Source organism: Pollicipes pollicipes, unplaced genomic scaffold (genome assembly GCF_011947565.3).
Source record: "Pollicipes pollicipes isolate AB1234 unplaced genomic scaffold, Ppol_2.1 Scaffold_4295;HRSCAF=5057_pilon_pilon_pilon, whole genome shotgun sequence".
Classification (NCBI taxonomy): domain Eukaryota; kingdom Metazoa; phylum Arthropoda; class Thecostraca; order Pollicipedomorpha; family Pollicipedidae; genus Pollicipes; species Pollicipes pollicipes.
Genome location: NW_023596461.1, coordinates 33,872,337 through 33,899,937, shown reverse-complemented (window position 1 = coordinate 33,899,937; position 27,601 = coordinate 33,872,337). Strand labels below are relative to the sequence as shown.

The window sequence follows — 27,601 nt, the reverse complement described above, 5'->3', positions numbered from 1 at the left end:
AGTCAGAAAAAAGTAACACCGCTGGTCGGGGACCCATCAATGGCTGCAGAGGCCCGTGAGTGGTCAGTATGCGATGCGAACCATTTGTTGCCATGTAATGGGAAGGAGGGGGGGGGGGGGGGGGCGACTATACCCCCGCGAGCTACACACTTGGCTGCTCCACTGACTGTAAAGCTTTTTCCATAGCACATATTGGTATTAATCATTATCGAAGATTTGTTTTTCGCGATGGAAATTTATGCACCAGTTTGTTCCGCACCTGCATCTGCCAAACTTCAGGGCAAGCAAACTTAAAGACAACAAACTATCGCGTTTACTGTTCGTAGTCAGTATCACGCACCAGGGGCTCCTCGCGGAAGTCCGCATCCCTAACGCACTGCGTGGGTTGGGTAGCCGACGCGACGGACTGGAGCTGCCAAACTTAGTGCACCTTCTGTCTACAGTTGAGGGCGCACATTACCTCGTGACTTGGCATTAGGCGACTTGTGGCGGGCGCGCTCAAATCTGGCACCATTCTATTTCCTGCGTGTGTGCCCCACAATCGGACATCTCGGCGTAGCTTCTCATGGCTGTTCGCTGAGCCCCCAGAAGAGTCGGGTATCAACGGGCGCGATTTGTTGGGCTGCTGTCAGCATCGATACTGGTGGTTGCACGTTCAGACTGTCCCTCGCGCGTTGGATGGAACGGTGGCGACGACGGAACGAGCCAGGGGGCCAAATCTAGTCCACTCACTGATTTCCACGGCTACTAGGACAACAGCCAAATTGTTGGTGGTTACGATCGTGGGAATCTTCTTTATTCTCCAACCAACGCTCGAGCGCATTGCAGGGTTTGCTCCTAGTTATCCACTGACAGCCTCAGAACAATACTATGGAGCCGTCCGGCCAGTTGTGCCCAGCCACAAGTCACCGATGCCTCCCACAGCTAGGCGAATATCCGCTGCGTGAGTGCATCCATTCCAAGCCGTGAATGTAAACAAAAGTGGCGCCTGTACATAACTGAGCATTGAGGAGCTTATCACAAAATGTGTCCGCAGTTTGCTTTATACATCACCCGCGACAACAAGGACACGTTCTCTACTTGATCTGTGACCCACTTGAATACGACACAGGGGAGTCACATAGTCTTTTATTCATATACCACGCACGCACGTCATCAGTTGACTGGTATTATCATTGGTATCAGGGGCGGCGACCGTCCAAGGCCTCGCGACCGCGAGCCCCGGAGACGGACCGGCAACAGGAGCACGGGCCCGGCGGCGCGCGCGCCACTACCAGCCAGCACTAGCACCGCGGGGACTCGCCCCGCCTGTACAGCTGGGCTCGCTCACAGCGGCATCTCAAACTTCACGTTCAGTTTGGCCGACTTGGCCAGCGTGACGATGGACGACAGCTTGACGGCCATGCGCGCCGCCTCGTCCAGGTTGTCGACGGCGATGATCCGGAGGCCGGAGGCGGCGATCAGAGCCTTGGCGTCCTCCACGTTGGTGCCCTGGAGCAGGCAGGCGGCTGGGTGACGTTCCCGCACAGCAGCGCCCGTCAGGCGGCGTGTCTACCCGACTAAACACCCGAGTCGTGTTCCGCTTATCAGCCATTGTCATTTCCAGCACTCGCGTTCAGGGCTGACTTACCGCACCTGAACGACCACGACTATCGACTCTGAGAACGCGACGGACTTCAAAGATGTTGGAGATATTCACCTACACAAATATTGGTGGGTTCACGAGAGCACTAATGCATCAAACCAGCCAAAATGCGGTTGGCCACTGAATAACAAAATTTGGTCGGATACTAAATCAGCGAATAAGATATTGCTTCGGATGCTAATTTAATGTACTGCAGCGTGCCGCACGTTGCCAACATACCGCAGAAGTCCAGCAAGTCATAGCAAAGCTATCCACAACCAAAAACTTGGTTAATGATTGTCAAAGCCTTAGTTAATGAAAATTTAGCTAAGCATGGGCATACTCAGTTCAGTTTCAGGCGCGACTGCTAAAACCTATGAAGTGTTGAACTCCAAAGCTACCGCCACAATCAGTCGCATCATTGCCAAACACACGCGTCTAGCCCTAACAACGGCAGAGGTTCTCAGCTTACAGGAGTCTGCATGTGTGGAGCCACACCCGGAAGCTGGCATACCACGGCGGATGGATGGAAACGCGACGCAATCACTGCACCGCGCAGTGTAAGCGGGAGCTACACCACGCTTCACAACCCGTCAATACATTCAACGGAATAGGGCGACGGTGCCGGTCCTATCAGGTCTCGGGCGCTGCGCACGCGGACTGTTCTTCGCAAAGGTCGCGAGCTGCTGCGGATGACTTTACGAAAACTGACGTCTGGTGGTGCACGACCAAGCCGCCAACACGGCACCAGCACTGGCGGAGACATCCGTCACCACTGGAGCACGCGGTGACCCTCTGACGGCCGTGAGCCGGGGGATGCGTGACAGTGCTCTGGTCTGCGTGCCACTGGACGCCAACACGGCACCAGCACTGGCGGAGACATCCGTCACCACTGGAGCACGCGGTGACACCCTCCGACGGCCGTGAGCCGGGGGACGCGTGACAGTGCTCCGATCTGCGTGCCACTGGACGCGAACACGCAGCGATCCTCCGCCAATCTCCACATCGTGTCATGGTAATGCCAGGGACTAGAGCCCCAGCGACTCTCCAACTGAACGTATCTGGATCTGCGGCACGTCCATAAGTGTCGTACGTGAGAGAGCATGCAGCGCGTCCAAAAGTGTCATACGTCAGGGACCATACAGCACGTCCATAAGTGTCATACGTCAGGGAGCATGCAGCGCGTCCATAAGTGTCATACGTCAGGGACCATACAGCGCGTCCATAAGTGTCATACGTCCGGGACCACGCAGCGCGTCCATAAGTGTCATACGTCAGGGAGCATGCAGCGCGTACATAAGTGTCACACGTCAGGGAGCATGCAGCGCGTCCATAAGTGTCATACGTCAGGGAGCATGCAGCGCGTCCATAAGCGTCATACGTCAGGGAGCATGCAGCGCGTCCATAAGTGTCATACGTCAGGGACCATACAGCGCGTCCATAAGTGTCATACGTCAGGGACCATACAGCGCGTCCATAAGTGTCATACGTCAGGGAGCATGCAGCGCGTCCATAAGTGTCATACGTCAGGGAGCATGCAGCGCGTCCATAAGTGTCATACGTCCGGGAGCATGCAGCGCGTCCATAAATGTCATACGTCAGAGAGCATGCAGCGCGTCCATAAGTGTCATACGTCAGAGAGCATGCAGCGCGTCCATAAGTGTCATACGTCCGGGAGCATGCAGCGCGTCCATAAGTGTCATACGTCAGGGAGCATGCAGCGCGTCCATAAGTGTCATACGTCAGGGAGCATGCCGCACGTCCGGATGGTCGTTGTAGAATTAATGAGCATTGCCATGATCGCCACTAGGTGGCAGGACAATTGCTCACTGCCGAACGTCTGTGTTGCGCAAGACGGACATCGACGTCCACGCGGTTGCCTCTTTTTAACGTAGGCCACATTCATCCTAGCCCGTGAACGGTGAGGGTTTGCCACGGCGTGCAGCGCACGCCCACCGCCCTCGTCCTGTGTCGCACAATCCGCGCGGCCGCGGCGTCGTACCTGCAGTCTGCAGACGATGGGCACCTTGAGCTGCAGCTCCTGGGCGGCGGCGATCACGCCCTCGGCGATCACGTCACACCTCATGATGCCGCCGAAGATGTTCACCATGATGGCGTTCACCTGGAGGCAGTAGAGATGGCGTTCTGTACAGCGCACGCGCCCCAGACACCCGGCCGCCGCTCGCCGCCCGACCGGCGGCGACATCGCCCCGAGCCCGGCCGCCTCCTGGCATCAGCCCCAGACGACAGGCCTTCGCACCACGCCTTGCGCGTCCGTCCATACCCTCCCTCCAACCGGACCACCTGGGCTCGCTGCTCCTGGGACTGCGAGTGGGACAGCAGCGGCGGATGCCGTTGGTGCGCCACGTCCTCACCTGGGGGTCGTCGGTGATGATCTTGAACGCCTCCTTGACCTGCTCAGCAGTGGCGCCTCCGCCCACGTCCAGGAAGTTGGCCGGCTCGCCGCCGTTCAGCTTGATGATGTCCATGGTGGCCATGGCCAGGCCGGCGCCGTTCACCAGGCAGCCGATGTTGCCTGCCGGCGGCGCGGCCACACAGGCGTCACGTCACCGAAGGAAGTCGCGCCACGCAATCCCCGGTCCAAGCCCAGTCGCGCCACACAATCCCCGGTCCAAGCCCAGTCGCGCCACGCAATCCCCGGTCCAAGCCCAGTCGCGCCACACAATCCCCGGTCCAAGCCCAGACACGCCACACAATCCCCGGTTCAAACACAGTCACGCCACACAATCCCCGGTCCGAGCCGAATCGCGCGACACAATCTCCGGACCGAGCCCAATCGCGCCGCACAATCCCCGGACCGAGCACAATCACGCGACACAGTCCCAGGTTACGCCATGCAATCCCCAGTCCAAGCCCAGTCACGCGAGCCAAGTGACCGGCCGGCCCCATACAGAGCCGCCCCCAAAAGCCGACGCGACGGCGGACAGCCCCTTCCCGCCCTTCGGCGGAGACGTTCCGTTGGAGGCCGGGTACAGTCTCGCACGCGAAGCCCCCCTCTCCCGGCCGAAGCCCGGCGCCCGCCAGAGGGACGGCCGTTCCGTGCCGCGTACCGTCCAGCGCGATGTAATTGAGGTTGTATTTGGCGGCCTCGACCTCGCGCGGGTCCTCCTGGCTCCAGTCGCGCTCGGCGAAGATCTCCGGCTGCCGGAACTCGGCGTTGTCGTCGAACCGCATCTTGGCGTCCAGGCAGAACACTGCAATATGGCCAGCACACTCGGGCACCGCTCGCGCCCGCAGTGTTGGTTGCGTCGGGCCGCGGGACGGCACGCTTTCGGTGGCAAAAAGCAAACGCAGGTTATTTCCGTTAGTACGATTATCTGATCCTTGTGCGATGTCTTACCTCAATTATAGCAGTGCAAGGTGGGAGGGCTCGACAACTGAGCCTGCAATAGCATCCGTTAGTGATCTAGTCCGACAAACTAAACCGCGTTGCATCGACACGAGCCTGTTGATGGGAGCAACAACTAAAACAGGTGCAAAAGGCGCGGTGCAAGCACGCAATGCATGCGGCTTCTGAGCATGAAACTTAACGTGCACTCATTTGAAACGTGTGAAAAGTCGCCCCGCCAAACCATCCGACGAAAGTAGAAAAACCGAGACCGCACAAAACACCGGCCCGGCGTCGCTGGACAGAATGTAGCAGGCCATCATGCGAGCTAAGGGATACGGGAGAGCGCTCCGACCCGAACGCCGGACTCCCCACGGAAGGTGGGCCAGGGAGCTCAACAGCACCAGACTGCCCACGGGAGCCGGGCCAGGGAGCTCAACAGCACCACACTGCCCACAGGAGCTGGGCCAGGGAGCTCAACAGCACCAGACTGCCCACGAGGGGTGGGCCAGAGAGCTCAACAGCACCAGACTGCCCACGGGAGCCGGGCCAGGGAGCTCAACAGCACCACACTGCCCACAGGAGCTGGGTCAGGGAGCTCAACAGCACCAGACTGCCCACGAGGGGTGGGCCAGGGGGCTCAACAGCACCAGACTGCCCACAGGAGCTGGGCCAAGGAGCTCAACAGCATCAGACTGCCCACGAGGGGTGGGCCAGGGGGCTCAACAGCACCAGACTGCCCACAGGAGCTGGGCCAGAGAGCTCAACAGCACCAGACTGCCCACGGGAGCTGGGCCAGGGAGCTCAACAGCACCAGACTGCCCACGGGAGGTGGGCCAGGGAGCTCAAGAGCGCCAGGCTACCCACGAGATGTGGGCCAAAGAGCTCAACAGTCAGACAGTGTAGAGACCAGACGGCGCGCCCCAGACGGCGGAGACAGCGCACTGGTGACACGGCCCGGGGTGGCGCGCTGGCCCGCCAGCGGAGCAGCACGCGGCCGAGGCGGGCGCAGCGCGAGCTACCGGCATGCTGGCACACTACGGGGGTCCGCCGCCGGCTGACGGCATGGACCACACACACACGGATCGTACTCACGCTTGCCGGGGTCACCGGGCTCTGGAAACAGTGACGAAGTGCCGCGCGTCAACCTCAGGCACCCAATCACATCAGCACTGGGTACTGCGTCATAACACAAGCTATTGTGGGAATGTTAACCCGCGGGGCGACAGTTGGAAACCTTTGACGCATCGGAATTATCAGACGGCAAGAGACGATGGGCGATGGTTGTGCGAGGCGCCAACCTTGTGTCGTTCCAACGATTTGTTCATACACGAAAACACGGCACACCGCCAATGGAGCTGGAGTCTCTTGATTTTATCATGCTTTTGGGGTCGGACATCCTGTTTGGCTCCCCACCATTGAACAGCAATCCGCTGAGCTCGGTGCCTTGTCGACACCTGGGCTGCTTTATCTCCCACGTTCTGCCCTATCAACGCATTGGAACCCGAAACATCTGATACATCTGGGCGGCTGCAATATCGGATCTAAACTCATCAGTTCATGATGTTAATGCCATGTTGTGGCACAGTCTGGCTGGTGGCGGCCGGGCTGGAATGTTCCCCTGAGCTCCCCTGGCTTATGTCGAACGACTAACATAGTTTGAACTTCTGGAATAAAAATACTGAATGTTACAGCGGCCACTAATCAATGTTGCTCAGGTGGTCAATGCTGCCAAACAACGTTTGCTGGGGTTTGCTGATTAAATGTCAGCAGAGGTGTTAGCAGAGGTGGCGTTAGCAGTTAGCAGAGGTGGCAGTTGACGGAGTCAAGAGGCCCCTAAAGGTCGGCAAATTTGTACTGAACCGCGCACCGGCATCATCAATGCGTGCAACATATTTTTTTTGCAAATTCAGCCAAACATGTATTAACTGGATGTATTCATAGAACCCAACATCCAACCCGCCATTGTGAAACCATCAAGAGCTCCAGATCTTCAGCAGAATTTGAAGACCAGGTTTAGCATGACCCAATGTTCGGCTGTTCGTTCTGCTCTGCCGTCACCTGACCTTAAGCGAGGACACGGCCGCTACCACTGTCTCCAAACCATCCCCGCCTGAGGCAATTAACGAGACTTAAACAACTCAAACCCACCCCGCCACGGGTGGACGAGTCGGACGAGACCGGCGCTCCATCCAGTTGAGCAGCGGCACCGACTAGAGCGAAATGAGATGAAGCACGGTGCAACCCGCTCAGTCGGTCGGCACTCACTGCTTCCGAAGGTGTCCTCGGCCAGCGGGTTGATCTCGATCATCGAGGCGTCCGTCCGGATGAAGAGGTTGAAGATCTTCTGCAGGATGGCGATTGTCTCCTCCTTGCGGCCGCTCAGGCCGATGGCGTCCACGATGCGACCGGCCTTCTCGTCAGTCAGCCCTGCGGAGGGCAGGCTGGCGTCACAGTCTCCGACCGGCCTTCTCGTCGGTCAGCCCTGCGGAGGGCGGCAGGCTGGAGTCACAGCCTTCGACAGGCCACGACCAGACAAAGTCGTTGGCCGTGTCGTGTCATACATCGGCACGAGTCGAGAACGGGGCATCATTGTCATCTGTAACCACGCAAATACTCGTACTTCCGCCCCATCCGCTCTGGCCATAATCACGGGGTGGTCTCGTTTCGACGCGGGCCGATCAATGGACCACCCACAGACGAGCGCAGGACCACCCGCAGACGAGCACAGGACCACCCACAGACGAGCACAGGACCACCCACAGACGTACGCAGGACCACCCACAGACGAGTGCAGGACCACCCACAGGTGAGCGCAGGACCACCCAAAGACGAGCGCAGGACCACCCACAGACGAGCGCAGGATCACCCAGACAAGCGCAGGGCCACCCACGAACGAGCGCAACACCACCCGCAGGCGAGCGCAGGACCACCCACAGACGAGCGTAACACCACCCGCAGGCGAACACAGGACCACCCACAGACGAGCACAGGACCACCCACAGACGAACGCAGGACCACCCACAGACGAGCGAAGGACCACCCACAGACAAGCGCAGGACCACCCACAGATGAGCGTAGGACCACCCACAGACGAGCGCAACACCACCCACATGCGAACACAGGACCAGCCAGAAGAGCGCAGGACCACCCACAGAGGAGCGTAGGACCACCCGCAGGCGAGCACAGGATCACCCACAGACGAGCGCAGGACCACCCACAGACGAACGCAGGACCACCCACAAACGAGCGCAGGACCACCCTCAGACGAGCGCAGGACCAACCACAGACGAACGCAGGACCACCCACAAATGAGCGCAAAGACGGGCAAGACACGTGCCTTCGAAGATGTCGACGGGTTCCTTGTGGATGGCGTCTGGGTCGACAGCAGCCACTTCCTCGATATTGACGCCGCCTTGGTTGGACGCGATGATGACCGGTCCCTGCGGCGGGGGCGACGGTCGAGCTCAGGCGCGTGCCGCCAGTGGCACGACACTCACCGCCAGGCCCGCGCAGGCGCGGCCTACACCCGCCTCGCCGTCTCCCATTCACCCCCTCCGCCTGCGCCTCATGTATCCGAGGCGCGACACAGTCAATAGAGTTCAGTGCCACAACTCAAGTCTGTACGATTTAACGGATGGATGTGCAGACCATAAACCAAGAAGGATTATCATCCGGAAAGAGGAGTACCTACTTTAGGATATTATCGTCAAAACAAGAAAAAAAACGCTACAATGAGCCCGTGGACACAGGAATCTCCATCAGTCGACGGTAAACAAAGCACCATAGTCACCAAACCATACAACAAGGAGTTTGTTTTGATAAAACTTTAACTATGTAAAAGCTACCTACGGATGCAAAAAAAGCAGCATTTCGCTCCCCGCACGCCGAGGACCATAACCTACAGGCTGTTCGCGAATCGGCCTGAACCCACCGAACTCGCCGCAAGGGTGGCGGCGGGGCTCTGCCGTCACTGACCGCTGATGAAGCGGTACTCATACTCAAGCAAGCACGCATTCTTGTCGAAATGGAGCGTCTTATCCCCTCATACGACATATAACAACGACAACTCAGTAACAAAGCTCACCGAGCAAGCACTTTCAACGCAGGTGGACAGCATAGAAGTAAATCTGCTTGAAAGTGTTTGGATAGCGATAAGCATGGAGTCCAATCGAATCATTACGACTTACGTGAGTGTAAATGTAGAAACAGCCATTTCGAAAGGTGTCATCTATCACGTCTCAATTATTAAGAGACGATCTGAGTATACTGGATATCCGGTCCGAATTGGAGGCGTCTAACATGATGACGCACGTTCACAACTTCATCTCCATCCAAAGAGTGGTGCTTAGCTTAGGTGCTGACCCCAGCAATCCATCCCCAAAAACAAGATTCGGGCAAAATGTAAAACAAACTTATCGCACTTCCTCCTCCGACCAAGCGCTGGCATCTTAACACGGAGCATTCCCTACAAGACGGCATCACACCACTGGGGCCCACCTGGAACGCCCGCTCCAGCATCACGGCCACGTAGAACTCCTTCCGGGGAAACTTGCGTTCGCAGACTAGCACTTTATTGCAAATCTGGCCCTTTTCGCCTGTTTGCTTCGTCACGAGCTTGTGTCCAACCATCTTAGAGGCAGCCTCTGCCGCCTCCTCCGGACTGAAACGGGCAGAACAACCACTGAACGCAACTACAGAACGAGTACTAAGCCCCAACAGCCTGCAATCAACAACGCACCAAAAAATGGGACCTAACATGCTGGATTCTGAGCTGGGATGCCCAGGGCGTGGTTTATCATACAATACTTATAGAGATGACCTTATCCAATCATGAAACGATTCAGTTCCCGAGCTTCAACGCACTACAGTGTACCGCATCATTTCACGCCCCGCCGCGCAAAAGAGAAGGGCGTCCCGTGACCCCGAATGACCATATTACCAGTGAGCGGCCCGGCCGCCGTCTGCTCCGGCTGCTCCGTGACTGGGTGTATCGCCATGCGCAGCATGACGCCACGGGACGGATCCTGTCTTTTAAAAAAGTATGACATCCCTCGTGCATTTCGATGCAATCAAGCAGAACCAACACGTCCAGCGTGTGCTTTGTGTTGTTTCAGTACGTTGCGCAAGTAGACGAAATTATACAAATATTTTCCCCCACTCGTCCGTTACCCAAATTATACAGACACCATCATAGTAACACGAAGTTATGCGGCGACCACAAACGACGGCATCTTCATCCTCCGCAAATGCCACCCGCTTTTGGCGAGAGCGGCACGCTATCCAACTGGCGCCCTGCCTTCCTGGCAAACCAGTTTTCAGAGACCATCTTTTAAACCCCACTACGCGCGCCGCCTTGGTTTCAAAGTGCGGCTAAAGGCGAGGTCTCAGCGCCGCCATATCTGTCAGGGCGGCGTTGTCCCGGCAGAACTAGTCGATTATAGTCTGGGACGGAAATAGACCGGGGGCCTCGGCGGCAGGCACCGGGCCAACAGGCCGGCTGGCTGCCGGCGCGCGCGGCACCCAGTACTGACGTGAAGACGAGCTTGACGCCGCCGCGGGCGCCGTTCTGCCAGACGCCCTTGCCGCGTCCGCCGGTGAGAACCTGCGCCTTGACCACGCTGTCGGTGGACGCCAGCTGAGCCGTCTTCTCGCCCGCCTCCTCCGCCGTGTGGCACACGTAGAAGTCCGGCACCGGCACGTTCGCGTTCCGCAGCAGCGAGAAGCTCACGTGCTCGTGCACGTTCAGGAGCCGACGCTGCTCCAGCTGTGCCTGTTGCCGGCTCGCCAGCACCTGCCGACGCGGAAACACGCTCAACAGAGCTGCCAGGCCGCCAGCATCGATCATCACAGCAGCACACTCGCAGCCAGCGGCCTCGCCAGCACCTGCCGACGCGGAGACACGCTCAACAGAGCTGCCTGGCCGCCAGCACCGATAATCACAGCAGCACATTCGCAGCCTGCCGGCTCGCCTGCACATACTGCAAAGGCACCAGTCTCAGGGTAACAGACTAGCCTTGGTATGCTGTGAACTCTGGCAGCCCTGGACACCATTGCTGGGTTCACCAATGCCCTGAATAAGAGGGTTCCTCTTAGTTGGGTACGTAATGGGAAGCGAAAATCCGGGTGGGGTATTTCTATTTGATGGTAGTCGGGATTGTAGTGCTCTGTGCGATTATGGCGGGCATGACACCCTACATTAGGATTAAAGAAGAAAATAGTATACATGGGTCCGTGGTCAAGTTGACGCCCCCACACATCAAAGAATAGACACACCTGCCCATTGGTGCATCGTGTATGCGTCCTTCCCTTTACTTAACGGGCGAAGAAGGTTTCATCAGCTGGGCCCCAAGCGAAACGCCGCGCTGTGATGAAAGTGTTAACATTTGGCTTGACGTTGTAACTGCAAGTGGATGAGCTACTATTGTTGCTCCGTAGGCCTGCCATGATGTTTCTCCGAGTCTTCACAAGCCGACGACAGTGATGACTCCAGCAGGCGCTGCGTCACGCGGGAGGCACGGACCTCCCGGCCACCCGCCACCGAGTCGGCGTGTCGTAACTGGCTACCAGTGCACTATTTCGCTGTTTCCGTTCGTTGGTTAGGACAATGTGCACCACAAATGATGAAAAATGGACGTATCGTAAAACAAGCGAATGAGCTACTGTCATGACCTTTTCCACATCAAGATTCCTGTCCCTAAGCAATCTGAGGTAACACTTCTCAGAGGCAGGATCATATGCAAGGTGTTCTGGATGCTTCAAGGAGCCTAAAGGCAAAATATCACCAGTGCCGAATTTGACGTTGACGTTTGACGTTGTTGCTTCACGAAATCATTTGGCATTGATGTTAACATAATTTGGCATTGATGTTAACGTAATTTTCACTGATATTTCTGAGCCACTTTAGCAGCACATGCCACATGATCTCCCAGAAGAGCTCTTGGCATGTATCGGCTCTTTGGGGAACCACAACCACCATGTTCCGGTCGCCGGCCACCCCGAGTCCAGGCGCCCGCTCTGACGCTGCTGCTGGCCACCCTCCCCAAAGGCTGCTACAGCATGGCCGGACTCAATATATACTTTTGTAATGTAACTTTTGATGGCCATTTTTACAGCCAAACCAGGTCATTGGCGTATGTTGGCCTTGTTTAAATCGTTTCTTGACCAGTTTTCGCACTGAACGCGATCCAGGATTATGTTCTTCATATTTGCCCGCCGCTCTGTTCTTTTCTGCTCATTCTGTGCGCTCAAACATCAACATTAACTGTAAGGTTACAGGTCGGTTTCAGGCGTCACACCGGATATTGTTAAATTATTGACACAACAGCCGTTTGCGTTGTAATTGGCGTTGTTAAATGACCCCCCCCCCCTTCCGTCAACAGATTTACTGCGTCCATTGGACGCCGGTCGTCCAAGCCAGCGCCAAGTCGACTCCCCCTCCCTCCTCTCCCCTCCGGTCCGGTCCGCCCGGTATGTCGAGTACCTACAGTCCTGCGATAAACGCCTCGCGGCTCGAGGGCCCAGGGCGGAGATATGGTAAGCTTGAGATTTTTTTAAATCGAAACAGAACGCAGCGGTTCAGCTTGGTTATGTTCGCAAATGACGGCGGTCATACATAAAGTGATGTCCGAGTTCAACAAAGAAGTACTCTTGACGAGGCTTGTCATTTTGCCTGTGTGTGGTTTGCCTTAACGTTTGTACACGCTCACAGCTCTATGTAGGAGGCGCAAGGACACTGACGCAGCCAGCCCCTGCTGGGCGTGGCGGATTTGGTCGGTGCTACGACGGCTAATGTCTAATATGGCACCACTCAAGTTGTGGGAGGTGTAGGTTTGGCTTGCCTTGGGAGTCACAGGCGACTGAGCAGCCCTGTCCTCTGTCCTCCTGCGGGGTTTATGTCCGCCCTCTAGGCGCAGACCGGTCGTGACCCAGGCTGGCTGAGGCTCATGAGCCGATCGATCCGCGGGCGAGGGCATGGGCCGGCCACGAACAGCTTCACATATTCCGTGAATTGTCAATGTCCTTTGGTGGATCAGCTGTGGGCTGTTTATCACGCTAATACCTGTTGCGCTGTAAACTGATTTACGAAGCGTTTGATTTTCGCAAAATACGCATTCTTGGGAGCCGTTGTGCTCGGACGAGCTCAATGAGCGATACGAGCGAGCAACGAGCGATATTTTGCCCCGGATACGGTGACGCAATAGAGTGAGTAACCTGAAAGCCCAGTTCATCCAAGGACAAGCAATACTGTTTTATAATTTGTTCATGTTTTTGCAAAAATTATAAGTGCGTGATGAACAAAGCCTGTCGTAGACAGACTGCACCGAGCACGCCATGCAGGACAATTTCCATTTGAACGGCCAAATTCTGGCAATGGCCTCAAATCTCTATAATCTAAATTCAATTAGATTTGAATTAAATTCAAATCCAAATTTAACCAATCTCTATTTTTGTGTTCTTTCATATTAATGTTAATGCCCATATCATGCAGCTCATAACCAGACACTGACAATGGAACCATAGTATGCTCTCAACCAGACAATCTGTCCTATCACTAGATAATGTTCTTTACCCAACGCTGGAACATCCCTTTGCATTAGCCAACGCGTATGGCATCGAAATTTCGCCTCAGTCCTTCTTGACCTGGGAAAACACTATTGACCGCATACCGACATATTTCACCAATTCACGAACAAACAGCTATTCCGAGGCCAAAACACTCCTGGAAACTGTGGAAGCAGTCCCCGGTTGCAGGTGTTGCCCTGGAAGCCTGGCGCGCACCCAGGGCGGGGTTTGGCGGTAGATCGCTTCGGTGGCAGATGGTGGGCTTCTGAAAGCATTCCGTGCGGGTTTTCACACGACTGGTTCGTCTCCCACGGTTGCATTCCGGCCGTGTGCACTTTTCCGAAACCCAGAGATAGTTTTATGTTCCGAAAACGTTTTACCTGGTCACTTCATTTGATTTCATTTGCTAGTGACCACCACGTTAAACAAAAAAGGCATTTCCAATCACTCTTCAAAAAAATTCCAAATACTTCAAACGAAATAAAGCCTTCCTGTGCAATTCGTACAATGGAAGGTACACATAACTGACTGTAAGTTTGTTGGTTTGCTTCGAGAAACCAGCTAGTGGAGGTCTTCTGGATACGGCTAAAGCATGTCAACTGTCTCATCGTGATCTCCTTTCTCAATGTCACACCCCATGTGTGATGGGGAGAAAGATTTTAATCTGTTATCCACGTCCAGGCGCACATCAGCATTTGGTACATACCTTATCCAAAGCTCTGCCGAAATTATTTTTCAGGGCTCCTGTGGCTGATGCATTTCTGTCCAAGATGCAACATCTTATCAAACATACAGAAATCGCAACAACCCCAGTTTTCGGAGCACTATTTTACCGGCTCCATGTGGCATCAGTACAAAACCTGGGTGCCATTTCTTGGATATGTACCAGCATTTCATGCATATGCAAGATCCCTTTAATATTGAAGTGCTCCACACGTGAAAATGTACTTCATATTGAAGCGTACCCATACATAGCTTGGGTCCACCAATGTTGTCAGTGGAGCTCTACAAGCCACTCAGAAACCAAAGCTATATGGATTTGCCATGTCTCTCACCCTGGCAATAAAAGTGGGCATCATGGGGAACTGAAACCTGTAGCTGTAGTCTTCAGATGGCAGTGAGGCCACCACAATAACAGCACCCATTGCATAATATATTTAATATGTGATGATTGATGCCTTTTTTGTTATGGCTGCTTTAATGAGTGTTTTTTCTCATTGGACATCTCATAAAAATAATGCCTGATGATGATTTAGGTTTAAGGAACTACTTCATTGGAAATAACTCACATATGGCTCATGGAATTAAATTAGCCCAAGGAACACTACTTGAGTATGAGTAATGCCTGTCATGTAGCAGCAATCAAATGTGTATGGGTGGCAGAACCAACTATCACAGGTACCTGCTGGCCCCTGCCTCAGTCTAACCCAGGTGGGTAGAGTAAGCCACCCAGAAATAATAACAGACACATTGGTATGTTGCTTTGCTTGGATGCTGACAATGGACCATGAGACAACAAACAGATGGTTGACTACATTTCATGGTGTGATTTGGCCAACTACCAGTCCTTATCTGGCCACTGAACCTGTGCAAACTACTTTCTTGGTCAGTGGTCTAGCTTCACATCACAACAGCACATGAAAGAAAACATCACTAGATTACAAGGTGCAACAAATAGGCACCATCAATTGGTTGTAGTATAGCTACTGCAGCCTTAATGGGTCCCAATGAAAGCTCTATTAGAGACCTACTGAATGTTGGACTAAAACTCCCTATACAAATCCTATAAGTGGGCACATTAGTTCAGTTACCTAGGAGAAGCACAAGTGGTCTGGAACCTGGGTGTGTCTGGCTACTCATGGCTGTGCATGTGCTAGTGAGCCAGTCCTGCAAAAAGATCAACTTGCTACACTTGACTCCAATGCAACATGTGTGCTGAACCTTGTGCTTGCATGTACTACATACAGGCCTCAGTGCATTGCACTAAATTTCCAATTGTTTTAGCATGAAAATGTCTTAGAAGAGTCTTTATTCTAAAAATTACCTTCACAGCATTTTAATAACCTGGAACATTGGCTTTCAATGCACTGAAGTTGGTGATGGATCTTGTGCCAAACTCTAGGTTCTTCAGATAAAAGGTCTACATTATCTGAAGTTCATGCTGCAAAGATGTTGCTGCTAAGCTAGACATGTTCCAGGCAACCCACATTTTTTTGCAGTCTGGTTGATGGGCATAGCACAGGATTTGATGCTGACAAGACCTCAATGATGTGTTTTTGAGGTCCATACACATCAGCAGCTTAAATTAATGCAGCAGGCAGTGAGAGTAACATGCATGAACATGCAAAATGCATGTTTATGGTGCAATTAACTGCCATTTTTTGGGGGGGAGGGGCAAAGCCTGAAATGATTTTAATTGCTACCCATCAGCATATGGAATGGCCATCAGGCCAAAGCATACTTGAATCCCTTCCCATTTGATTTTAATGCTTACTGATCAAGTCCTTCATTTCTGTTACATGTAATACACTGTACCAACTTGGGACATTTGCTCTGGTAAGTGCTAAAATGTATGTTTGCAAGAATGTGGAGGCAGGCTGGCTCCAACATACGACCATCCCCCATGACCTGTAAATCCATATTAAATTGTGGAGCACTTCAAATGATGGGTGGACATCAGTGTATTTCCTTGTATGTCATGCAACAAACCCGTAACAATGAGCACAAAGAGAAAATGCCCACACATCCTGAGGTCGCCAGTATCGCCGCGCGTGGACTGATGCCCATCAGGACCATCCAAACCACCAGACAATGAGCTGCAGGCGTGAAATATGTGTGTAGATAAACCTACGACACATACCTTCCGTCCTCCATGCTTCCAAAGCCTTTCAGCGCTCACCTGCTCCCCTCCTCAATGCGGACGACATGTCTCACGGCCGAGCTGGTCACGAGCACAGGCGCCGCGGATGGGTATGGTTGTTTTTTTCCCATGGCTCTTCCTGTTCGCCGAGGTCTCAGCAAATTTAGAGAGCTTTCTAAAATCGTAAGATGCCACCAAATACCCATAGATTTCTCTAGGCCAAAAGTCTCTAGCGACTTGGAAATAAGTAGGACGTAGTGTAAATAGACTCATGAGTACATGTGCTCAGAACAGCTTCTCTGCTTGAATGCACTACAAAGTGGATTTACATAGAATGCCGTTCTTGCCTGAAGCGACCCAGATCTGAGTTGATCTACACATAAACGTACTGTTGTGTAACAAATGTACGCCTTCCGCTTGCTTGTTGGCAGCAGGTGTATTGCGAACACAATCTTTTTTGTCTTTCCATGCCTTTTTTGGAAGGTTTTAACCCATTACACTTGCCAAGGCAGTAAAGTGGCTACGCTTACGTCGAATGTTCACAGAGCCGTGCGCTGAAACGTTTCGTGCATACACCATTGAGCAATTCTGTAATTTAGTGACGCGCATCTCGTGTATCTAAGGCAGTAGGCCGCGCACTCAAGGCAAAATAAGTCATGGCGCCAATTTGTGTCTGCGGTTATGCGCTGTCCGTGCTTTGAGCGTGGTTACTGCAATGGATAGGCTTATTAGTTAATGCGTGCTCGAGGCTTTCGTGCTGGATAAAACAGGTAATGGCCGTTATCATCATATACCTGTGACTGTGGCTTGGTATCTGTGGTTGCTTGTGTATAGGTGTGATTGTCGTTTTATGGGGCTGTTTCACCGACTAACAAGACGCGCTGGAAGGCTACGAAGCATGCTTGTAGACTGGCAAGTCTCGGCAGGATATTGTTAGGGCAGTGGTGCTGGGCTGACCATGAATCGTCGAGGGTGTTGACCCTAAATGTGATATTGACTTCATGATATTGGTGCTGTTGTCCTCATACTTCCTGAAATGACATGAATCAACTACATTTGGTATGCAAACCATGTGACATTGGTTTTGATGTACATATACATTTATGAGATCCTTTAGAACTTTTATTTGGTTGGGCAACAGGTGTGGAGCTAAGTGTCATTTATGGCCACTGCATGTAAATAATTAAAATAAGTGCAAGAAGTATGCAGTGTTTTGCACATCTTTAGGCACCAATATTGTACATATTGTGTACCAGACTAGGTTTATACAGACCAGTTTAGGGAGTACAAAGTCTACACTAACACTACCATAAAGAATACATATGAAAGGAAGAAATTCCAAATTTATTTTGCTGAATATTATGAAACAGCAAAAAATGTAGGCTAGGTCAGCTGGCTTAGTAGCTGGACTAACCTTCATCTTGTGTTTCCAGTGTTGTAATGGGTTAGTTTGTGGCAGTCAGATTGTGCACCTGTATGATTCTTGATTAGCTGCTGGCCTTGTGCCACGCTGTATTTGCTGGTGTTCATCTATTGTGGTACTTGTCAAAATTCCATCACTATTTCTGCCCCAAGCATTGATCACATAGCCTTTGTTTTTTCAATGCAAAGAGTGTAATTTTTCAGCATATCTGGTTTGGCAGCCTTGGGAACAGTGTTCATTTCTTAAAGGGATGGAACCTGTGTGATGTCTTGCTTTATGATTTCAATGTGGCAGAAAACAATATCTGTATTTTACCAAATGCATCCACAGAAATAATACAAAATGGCCAGCTTTTTTAAGGATTGCAAAGCTGCCATTTAATGTTATGCATCAATCATTGCCTTCTGCAAAACATGTGCTGAGCTCAAAATAGGCAGTCTGTTTAAGCAATTTTTGACACATTTCAAATACTCCACTGGAAACTTGTGATACTCTAATGCATAATGGCATCACAGCAGAACTTTTCAGGACATGCAGTCATATGGGGCTTGTCCGAGGTCAGTGACCTATGTTGTCACTAGCTGAGAGGCTAGTGGAACAAGTGTGACATGTGTGACCCCCTTCATATTGTGTTTGTAAAGCTGATAATGTTTTATTTCATGTACCAGCATGAAATTACCAGCCGGCATGCCTGCGCTCAGGCATGCTTTTTATAAGATTGCCAAGCATTGAGGGAAATACGTCTACATTTACAGCAGCCATGTGATCTTATCCTTCTGTGCTTGTTGGTTTAAAACACACCATTCTGAACCATGTACTGATCACATGGATCCAGCTAGAATTTCTTTTTTTATTTAGGTGGTTTATCATTTTCACACAAGTTGACTTTAGCTGACCTAGCTTATCATAAGATGGTATTTTGTGTTAAGAGTACTTCTGTTCTGCTGTTGCAACCAATGCAATAAACTTAATTTAAAGCACATTTTGAAAAAGTATCTTTTGTGTTGACTTCTGGCTGACTATTTTGAAAAGTGGCCTAACCTGATCTGACCCTCATCAAAGAATATAAATGGTTAGAACGGACTCTCCACAGTTTTAAGGCTTGCTTCTAAGCCCTCAATATTTGTATTGACGCGCTAACATAGATTTTTACTGCATCTGTCAGAAGGACTGTTTTCTACCTTTCATGACTTCTGGTGACCTTACATTTGACCTCAAGTCGTCAGACATTTGGTGTGCATCCTTCGTGATTTGACGAGACCTTCACAATGGCATGTTTGCTTTTCTGACATGGCATCTGGAAGTTGGGGACCCCAGGAGGAAGTCAACTTCCCCCTGGCTGGTCGCGGTTGTCTCAGACCCCTGGCCGAGCGCAGGTTAAGTGGGCTGACTGACATAATATTCCATGCAGTGACCCTGCAGTCATGTGTGTCTGCGTTGGTCACGCATGACCTCTGTTACTCCCATCTGAAGTGGCCCAGACATTCAGTGATCATACACGTTTGCCTTGTTTATTCCAGTTTAGTACACATGAGCACGTGCTTAAATGGCCAGCATGGAGGAAGCCACCAACGTGCGCATGTCGGCCAGGGAAAAGTTTTACTCCTGCAACACGCTGGTGTGCCTGCTGCAGGGCCTTAAGGGCTACAGAACTACCGTGGAGCTGCGGAACGAGGCCGAGGTGTTCGGCACGATCGCCAGCGTGGATGGGTGAGCTGTCATCTGCCAGTCAGCGGTTTTGTTGACAGCTATGGTCTGCTGAGCCCGGTGCGCGTCATGGTCAGGTAATGCTACGCCAGTGCTAGATAACGCGGTCGTGTTTTTTGACGGAAAATTGATGGCATTACAGCTGGATTACGTTAAATAATCGCCAGGGCTGTTTGGGAGGACAGAGTAGAGAGGTGTTGAAAATTTTGCGGGCTTGGCGATATCATTAAGAGCTGCAACGTACAGCTAGCTACAAGTATGTAAGGTAGAGGTTTCAGCCATGTTGCGTACACTGCTATCGAATAACGCGGATATTTGTCGTCTGGATAGGCTCTGCCGCACTCATCTTAGCTCCTTTACAGAAACAAGGTGCACTGACAATTGTATTAATGCAAGGTTTTATTATTGTATTATTTGTGTTCTGTTTCTGTCTTTCCCTGACAGCTATCGAGGAAAATTTTTTCTTTGACGAATATTGGATGCTTAGCGTTACGGGGCACAATGCACGGCGGATATAGGGCAGACTTGTCTGTGACGGTATTTAATGTGCAGCACCTTTTGAATAAGCAGAACCATCTAACGACGCGTTTGATCCGAGAGTGAGAGTTGTGATTGAAAGATGCAGGATTGAAGTACTTTTTCCCAACCAGGTGGGATATGAAGCTGTTGTCCGCTTGCCTATACAAGTTCGAGTAAAAAAGAAAATTTTCGCATGCTGGCATTAGTGTCTCATATCAAAATTTACGTTGCCTAGTTTTCTTTATGTTTTATGACGTGACGTGCGTAATGTTATGCAGTGAGAGCTCAGACGAAACAAGACCCGATTTGAAGACTGTGGTTGGGGTACGGATGAGGACCGATGGGGTATCGTAGGTGGACGTTAGTAAAGCATTGACATGAGATAGTTTGCTGGACGATCGAAATTAATAAGACGTGTGTGCGTTTAGTACTTCCTGCTCAGTTTGGATCATGATTGTATGGCTTGTGCACGGGCGCTTCGAGGGTCCACGGCTTCTGGCGTGAAATGCAGGGGATTAATTTGATAAAGGTCAACTTTCTGGACAAAGCCCTAAAACTCTAACACTGTATGGACCCTTATCAACAACGCCAGGAACCCATGACCTGCAGAGCGCATGTCCAGCTCCCCACCTCCTCAGCGTGCTGATGCGTCCGCCCGTGCTGTGCGCGTGACTGCAGGTTCATGAACGTGACTGTGGAGGGAGCGACCTTCACCGACCCGTCTGGCCAGCGGGCGCGCTTCGACGCGTTCTTCGTGCACGGCCGGCAGATCCGCTACGTTCAGATTCCAGATGAGGTGAGCACGCGGTCTGCTGCCCTTCGGCTGTGACGCGGCAATAGGCGGCATTGTTTGTACGTGGGGAATCCCTCGCGATTAAGCATGCGCACGGACAGACTTCGTTTTATGGGTTTGGGATTTGCAGTGCTTTTACTCAGCCCGTGCAGTAATTCACGTTGTCATATGGTTAGTCTGGCCGAAGCGTATGCTCCATGAGTCTTTTGCGCCTACAAAATGAAAGGTAACCAATTAACTTAATGAATAGCGGCGAACACCTGAATTCGTTCCCCATACAAGAAACACAACATACGGTGGGAGTGAAGTTCCGAGACGTATTGTTGGACAGCGCCACCTTTGTCACAAACGACGCTCCTGCCGCTGCTCTGAGCAGTCTCGCGGCGGCGGGAGGCGACTGGCCTAAGTCGTGACTCTAGCGTCGGTCGACAGGTGTCTCCGCTGTCGGTGATCCAGCAGCAGCTGAGCGTCCACCAGAGCGGCGGTCGTGGTGGCCGCCGGGAGGAGGCAGACCAAGTGCGCCGCTCGCGCAAGACCAAGAAGGCCGAGGCGTACACGCGGGAGACGGTGCAAGCCATGAACCGGCCGGCACCCTCGTAACGCGGCTGGAGGGAAGGGGAGGGGACCTGACTGGTCTGCTGAGGGTTAGGAAGCCACAGCTGCTACCTCTGCTGCCCTCAAGGATAGCGTTTTTACCCTGCTAAGGCGCCAGGCATCGTTGGTCGCGCTGTTTGTGGTGTGGCCAAGGAAGGATGGCCGCCCAAGCCCGATTTGTACGCTCATGTCTGCCCGTATGTGATCGGGGGAAATGCCGTTACCGAACTTATCTGCTGAGGCTAGGTGGCACCACCTGATTGTGATTTGCTCAAATGTCTTTGTTCAGGTAACCGGCTGGCTTACCTGGGTTGGGTGTCTCCATCAGCCGAGGTCGTACTGATGCCACTTGCTGTCGGTCGCCGATGATTGTTAGCTCGATCTGCACACGACATGATTTGAGCTTTGAATGCGCCTAGTCATTTTGGAAGATCCGTTGTGTTAAGACATTGTTTCTGAAGTGTTTCATGCATTCTGGTATGTTTTAATGGTAGGTGATCTCGATTTGCGGCACATTTGCGTTGGTGGCGCTGCACCGTCCAGTGTTGACATTGGATGCGTGGATCAAGTGGGATCATCATCATGCATGAAGGAGCACAACATCGCTCTTCGTCACCCCGATCCGTCGGAACCGTAAAACAATAGCTCCGCATCAACATGTTTGTTCTCCACGCTTAGACGCGGTGCGATGCTCGCAACCACTCAGCGGAAAACAGTGAAAGCTCGGGTACATAATGTAAACTGACGCGCCAAGGAAACTCGGCTGCGCCCCGGATAACCCCGTTCTCGCCGTGTTTCCGTGCGGGCGTGTGAACAGGCGGGACTGTAACCGATATACACGGTTGTATGAGGTAGTTTGGCGTGGCAACGACTTAATGGCGCACGTGCATTTCGTTTGAAATCCGGAGAGTCGGGTGCCTGCCTCGTGCATAAAATGGAGTGATCCCTCTGAAATGTTGCTGCTCTAGGTGCTGTGCATTGCATGGCAGTAAGACGGACGAGCCGCCCAAGTTAAGAATAGCAATAAAAACCAGCTGACATGCTTACGTTGACGTTAGTCACTGTGGCGACTTTGGCTCCCGGTGGCAAATTAATCAAAGAATACGAATTCGTGCGCATCCTCATCTGGCTTATCTCCAAATCGTCCAGAAGCTTGTCACATGATGAGCCCAAGCCTTAATCCGACTCAGACAGCGACCCTCCCGCCGTCTGGGTCGTGTGGCGTGTTACACGTGTAGGTCCGGACGCCAAAGTCGCAAAGGTCTGGCCATTTGGGTGTGTGTGTCTGAGGGTGGGTGAGGGAGGGGACGTTCCGTAAGAACATCTCAGGATGCAATGTGTTCGGGCTTGCCCCGCGGGATGCTTGCGGAAGCTGAGCCAGCCCTTATGACTTTTCAAACGGCTGAAACAACTGATAGTGCCCTTCAGAATCTGTGAGCTTTAACAGGGTCGCGTGACTTGTCCCTTTCGCGTATGAGTTCAAAGTGTTTTTATGATAGGTCAATTGGTAACGCACCAAGCATCGAACATCTGTGAACCTCAGCCTGACACTTCATACATATATATATATATATATATATATATATATATATATATATATATATATATATATATATATATGTCAGCAATCCTAGCTATTGGTAAACTAGGAAGTAAGTACCAAAACGCTTCACTTTTAATTCTATATAAGTTGTGTGCCAAAGAGTATCCTGTGCGTACCTTATGTTTTTATCTTACTTCTTTCTTCTCCTTCTTATGCTACTTCTTATCTAGCTTCTTCATATGCTAAGCCAGTCGGAAAATACCAGGTTTCTTTGAGATGATAACGTCTGAAGTGGGATAAATAACAATAGCAATATGCAGTATGCGGCGGCCTTTGCAAGTACGGGGTGGCCCAGATAAAATGACTGGGCGGGTTTGCAACACAATCAGCGACTGCGTTGATCATCAGTGACCGCTTGCTAAGATTTACTAGGATGCTGTTCTGTGAATTACACCCCATTCTAAGCTTTTCATAAAAGGCAGCTCACATTTGAAATGGGAGGCCATTCTTCCGCAGGAAAACATTTTTAGATTAGCACAATGTTTGGACCAGTTTTTGTATCTTTACATCGAGGATGCAAATTCAAGCGGTCGGAAGTGGGGAGAAATTAGGTTTTTGAGGGGTGGATCATGCCAGCTTTTTCGGCTGAGCTATCGCAATCGATTTTAAAAAGTGGTACCCCTATCCGGAGAGCGTACGTCGTAAACATTGAGCCTCCCCGGGCCAGGGTTGGATCCAGGATCTCGCCAAGGGAGCAGCCACGCTTCATTTTGATGCTGCGCCGCGTCACAAAAAGTCTCCATTTCGGCCACTTAATTTTTTGAGGTCCTTGTTTTTTGATCGGTAAGCTATCTTTCGCCGGATTGGTCCGCTGACTTAAGCGTGCTTTATTTCTAGAAGTCATCGTTATTTTATTCGTTGTTTTAAACTTCATTGACTGAGATGGAAGCCCGAAGCAAATAAAATACAATCAAACAGAAATTGAACAGCTACATCAAAGGAACAGCGGGCGCTTTTCACCTTTGCCGAGCAACAACGGTCAGGGGCGTTGCCGATAATTCTCAGATGTTGAGGAGCCTGCGAATTGAACGCCAGCGGTGGACCAAAGCTGGGACCAAAATTTATATAGATCCGTACAACCCTTGCTTGCACAGGGAAGTTCATCCTTTCTGTAGAAGCCATCAGAGAAAAATGCATGACATCCATATTTGTGCTCATGTGCGTCCGCCATCAAGGAGAAAGATGACCGATGCTGGGCGTTGCGGTTTCCATGGGCCGCGCGGCGTCGTCCTCGCAGCAACACCCTGTGGCAGGCAACAGGCGGGCGAAAATGGCTCTGCATCGTTTAGCGGTACTTTCAAACGCTTTATAAAACTAACTGGTGTACGTTTAAAAACGATCTCGGGCCGTAGGGCTCATCTGTGTGATTTTCCGATTGATGCTTGGGGCGTATTACCACATCCAGTACCACGAACTCCTGACGCAATGGCGTGATCTTTATTGCTCGTGCTACTGTAGCTGCTAATTCCGTTCAGGGAATCAGCCTTGAAGTTGCACAGGAAGGTGTTCCGGTAAGAGTTGAAGGGAATTCCGTCTCATCCCATGATCCCCGGTGACCGTCATTCTGGCTTTACGGGGCAGTGGCCCCTGGTCGTTGCGGAGACCTTCAGAGCGATAAAAATCGCTCCCCTCCCTGATGCGGCAGGCCCCTGACCGGGACATCTGGCAGCGGATCGACGCATTGTCCCTTACTGATGCAAACAGATTCCTTACCGGCGCAGGGAGTTCAATAATTGGTGCAGAGACACCAATCGTCCTATCAACCCTTAGTTGAAACGGGGCGAAGAAACCGTCGTTCAATGCTGAGGCCCTGACCGACATAGAGCCTTTCCACTGCCTTAATATGAATGCGAAACATATCATCGTCATTTATCTTTCATTGTTAAGAAGGCTCCAACGCGCACAAGAGCCCCTTTGGCCGTCAGGGTTCCATCCCTGCCCCTGCTTAGCAAAGTGCCCCTGGCCGACCTAGAGATCGTTGCCGACACAAATTCCCCGCTCGGTACTGCGGGCCCTGAAAAGCACGGGGTCCTTCATTGTCTCAGCGGTTCCGACCAATGCAGGAGATCTTCTGATTGGCGTTTGCAGGCCCCGGGCTTCTTCCTGCTTGGGAAGGCTCCCCTATTGCCCAGAGCGGCACGGAATCGACTATTCGGTACTGGTGGCATCATCCAGCTGACTCAAATAGAGGCACTCGCTATCCCAGGGAGCGTTTGACCGGTGGAAAAGGTACTTTGACATTTGATGGTCCGGCCTCCAGCCTGTGGTTCCTTTATATGACCTGCGCCCTACCTTTCGGACCCCCTCCCTCCATTGGGCTCTTGATCGTCGGCCCCAAGAAGCCCAAAGGACCCCTTGGGACCCCAAGGCCTAAAGGACTAAGGGCTACGTGCTTTGTGCTCAGCCCCCCCCCCCCCCCTCCCATTCTACGTGCGCGTCTTATGGTGGCGCCCTTACAATTCGGTCCGTCACGAAAATAGAGACTTTGTGGCCATTGATTGTGCCCGATCGAATTTGACGTCGCTTCAAACGAAGGTTTGGGCCCTCGGCGGTACCCTCTTGAAATTAAGTATAATTAATAATGTAGGCTGCAATGCTCCGAAATGAAAGTATTTGATGTCCTTCACCGAACTGGGCGATCCAGAATTCGTTAGAGTGAAAGGCGCATGGATTGTGGCGCCGCTGAATTAGTTTGGTCCTCTTTTTAAAATCATGGTGTCGAGGTGGGAAGCACAACATACTTATGCCCCTGTAATTCGGTGTCCCTGAAGAATGGTTGTTCGGGCCCGTTACGATAACCTCTTGAACTAGGAGCTCTTGAAAATAGAGGTCATAATGCCGGAAATGAAGCGTTTGGTGCTTTCTTGCCGAATAAGCCGATCCAAGGTTTCGTCAAGGGATACGGCACGAATATTGCAGTGCCCATGGCATTGATGACTCAAAAATAAATATCTTAGGCCGCTGTGGTGCCACAGAAGTTGATGCCTCATGAAAACACAGGAAATGAGATTCCGAAATAACTGAGCGCAAAATGACCATTGCAGTTGACACGCCCGAAAACACCAATAAAGAATAATTTCGAAATAAAGGTTTTGGTTCCCCCGTCACCATGAAACCGCGGTGTCTCTTCGGGGCACCAAAACCCCGTGGTGCCCAAGGAGTAGAGCGCATGGCCACATATCCCTTATACACCCTTATATACCCTTACATACCCTTAACCCCTTGGATCCACCGTTGCTTTGTGATGCCCCTGGCATTGTGTGCCTCTGGAAAATAATGGTTATGATGCCCGGAAATGAAGGTTTTAGAGCCCATTCGTGGAATGGGCCGGTCCAGAGTTTCATTACGGTGAAAGGCACAGGAATTGGGGTGCCCTGGATTTTGGTTCCTGACTAGAGTGAGCATTTCCCTCCCAATAGATCGCCCACTTGCATCAATTGTCTCTTTAACACAAAGGTCATGGTAAGCCGAAGTCTAGGTTTTGTTGCTCCGGGCCCAAGGGACCAATCCAGCAATTTGTCAGGGTTGGAGGTACATCATTGCTGTGCCCCTGCAATCTGATGCCCATGAAAAATGAAGGTTTGGGGCCATTGTGGCGCCCCTGAACTCTGGTAACTCTAAAAAAGACAAGGCTTTGGGGCCATTTGTGGTGCCCTGAAATTTGTTGCCGGTTGCAAATAAGGGTTATGTGAATCCGGAAGGAGAATTTTAATGTCCCTTCACCATGGTATTTTGGTGTCTTTTCATCCAAAGGGAGAGGGCATCACCCAATGCCCCTCCCCCTCTGGATCCGTCACTGCCCCAAGCTGAAGGGGTCTACTGATGTGTTACGGTCTTCACTATGCATGTTTTGCGGTGTGATAGCTACGCATGTGTTATTTCCAAGGAGCGCCGACGATGGCCAAGTAACTGGTGTTTCCTGGTATATTCCTGGTATATTAATTTATTTGTTACACCTCCTCCCTGTCATAACATGACGTCATCGGTCCGGGCCGGGCATCCCGACCATATCACTGTGACCGACCATGTGCACTTAGCCTGCTCAAACTTCAGGGAAGACAAAGCCATTTGTCTGCCCACCCTATCTGACCGGCAGCATGGGCGATTGCCAGTCTCGCTCACTTGGTGATTCTGTCCCAGAGCAGTTTCTGTCCTCACGTCAGGCGTTCGTTTGTGTGTACTGGGACCCTGTCGACGCAATGTCCTGCATTCCGCCAGCTGTCGACCTGGCTCGGAGGGGCCCTGGTGGTATCCCAGCCGCTGGGGCACCCACCATAGCGGTCCATTCCGGCTGGAGCTGGAGCCATTTCGACCCGCTACTGGTACCCTGTTGCCCTTTGCATCCGACGAACTTCCATGCGTTCATCCCGAAGCTAATGCCGCGTTCCGTTCGTCGGTGTGCGTTGTGAGCGTGCCCCGGCCAGGACATGGTGTAAAAATCCCCTTGCTGAGGTGGAGCGATCGCTGATCCCAATCTCGGATCCCCCGCGGGTATGCAGGGCCGCGGATGCGAATCGTCTGGATCCTGGCTGATGTGTCGCCTGACCCGAGCGCCGAACACGTG

At 52.0% G+C, this 27,601-nt stretch overlaps 2 protein-coding genes across 2 annotated transcripts; one reads left to right on the top strand and one right to left on the bottom strand.

Moving 5' to 3' along the window:
• Positions 1-1,115: 1,115 nt before the first annotated feature.
• ScsbetaA (Succinyl-coenzyme A synthetase beta subunit, ADP-forming) lies at positions 1,116-14,683 on the bottom strand. Its single transcript, XM_037220497.1, has 10 exons — positions 14,594-14,683; positions 10,508-10,767; positions 9,474-9,636; positions 8,314-8,416; positions 7,242-7,403; positions 6,069-6,089; positions 4,696-4,839; positions 4,000-4,160; positions 3,627-3,746; positions 1,116-1,491 (listed from the first exon to the last, which is right to left on the bottom strand). The coding sequence occupies exons 1-10, from the start codon at positions 14,681-14,683 to the stop codon at positions 1,327-1,329; spliced, it is 1,389 nt and encodes a 462-aa protein (XP_037076392.1). The 3' UTR covers positions 1,116-1,326.
• A 2,397-nt stretch (positions 14,684-17,080) lies between these two features.
• On the top strand, positions 17,081-22,463 carry Lsm10 (U7 small nuclear RNA associated Lsm10). The gene is made up of 4 exons (XM_037219859.1): positions 17,081-17,168; positions 19,342-19,531; positions 20,726-20,843; positions 21,273-22,463. The coding sequence occupies exons 2-4, from the start codon at positions 19,368-19,370 to the stop codon at positions 21,438-21,440; spliced, it is 450 nt and encodes a 149-aa protein (XP_037075754.1). The 5' UTR covers positions 17,081-17,168; positions 19,342-19,367; the 3' UTR covers positions 21,441-22,463.
• Positions 22,464-27,601: the final 5,138 nt, after the last annotated feature.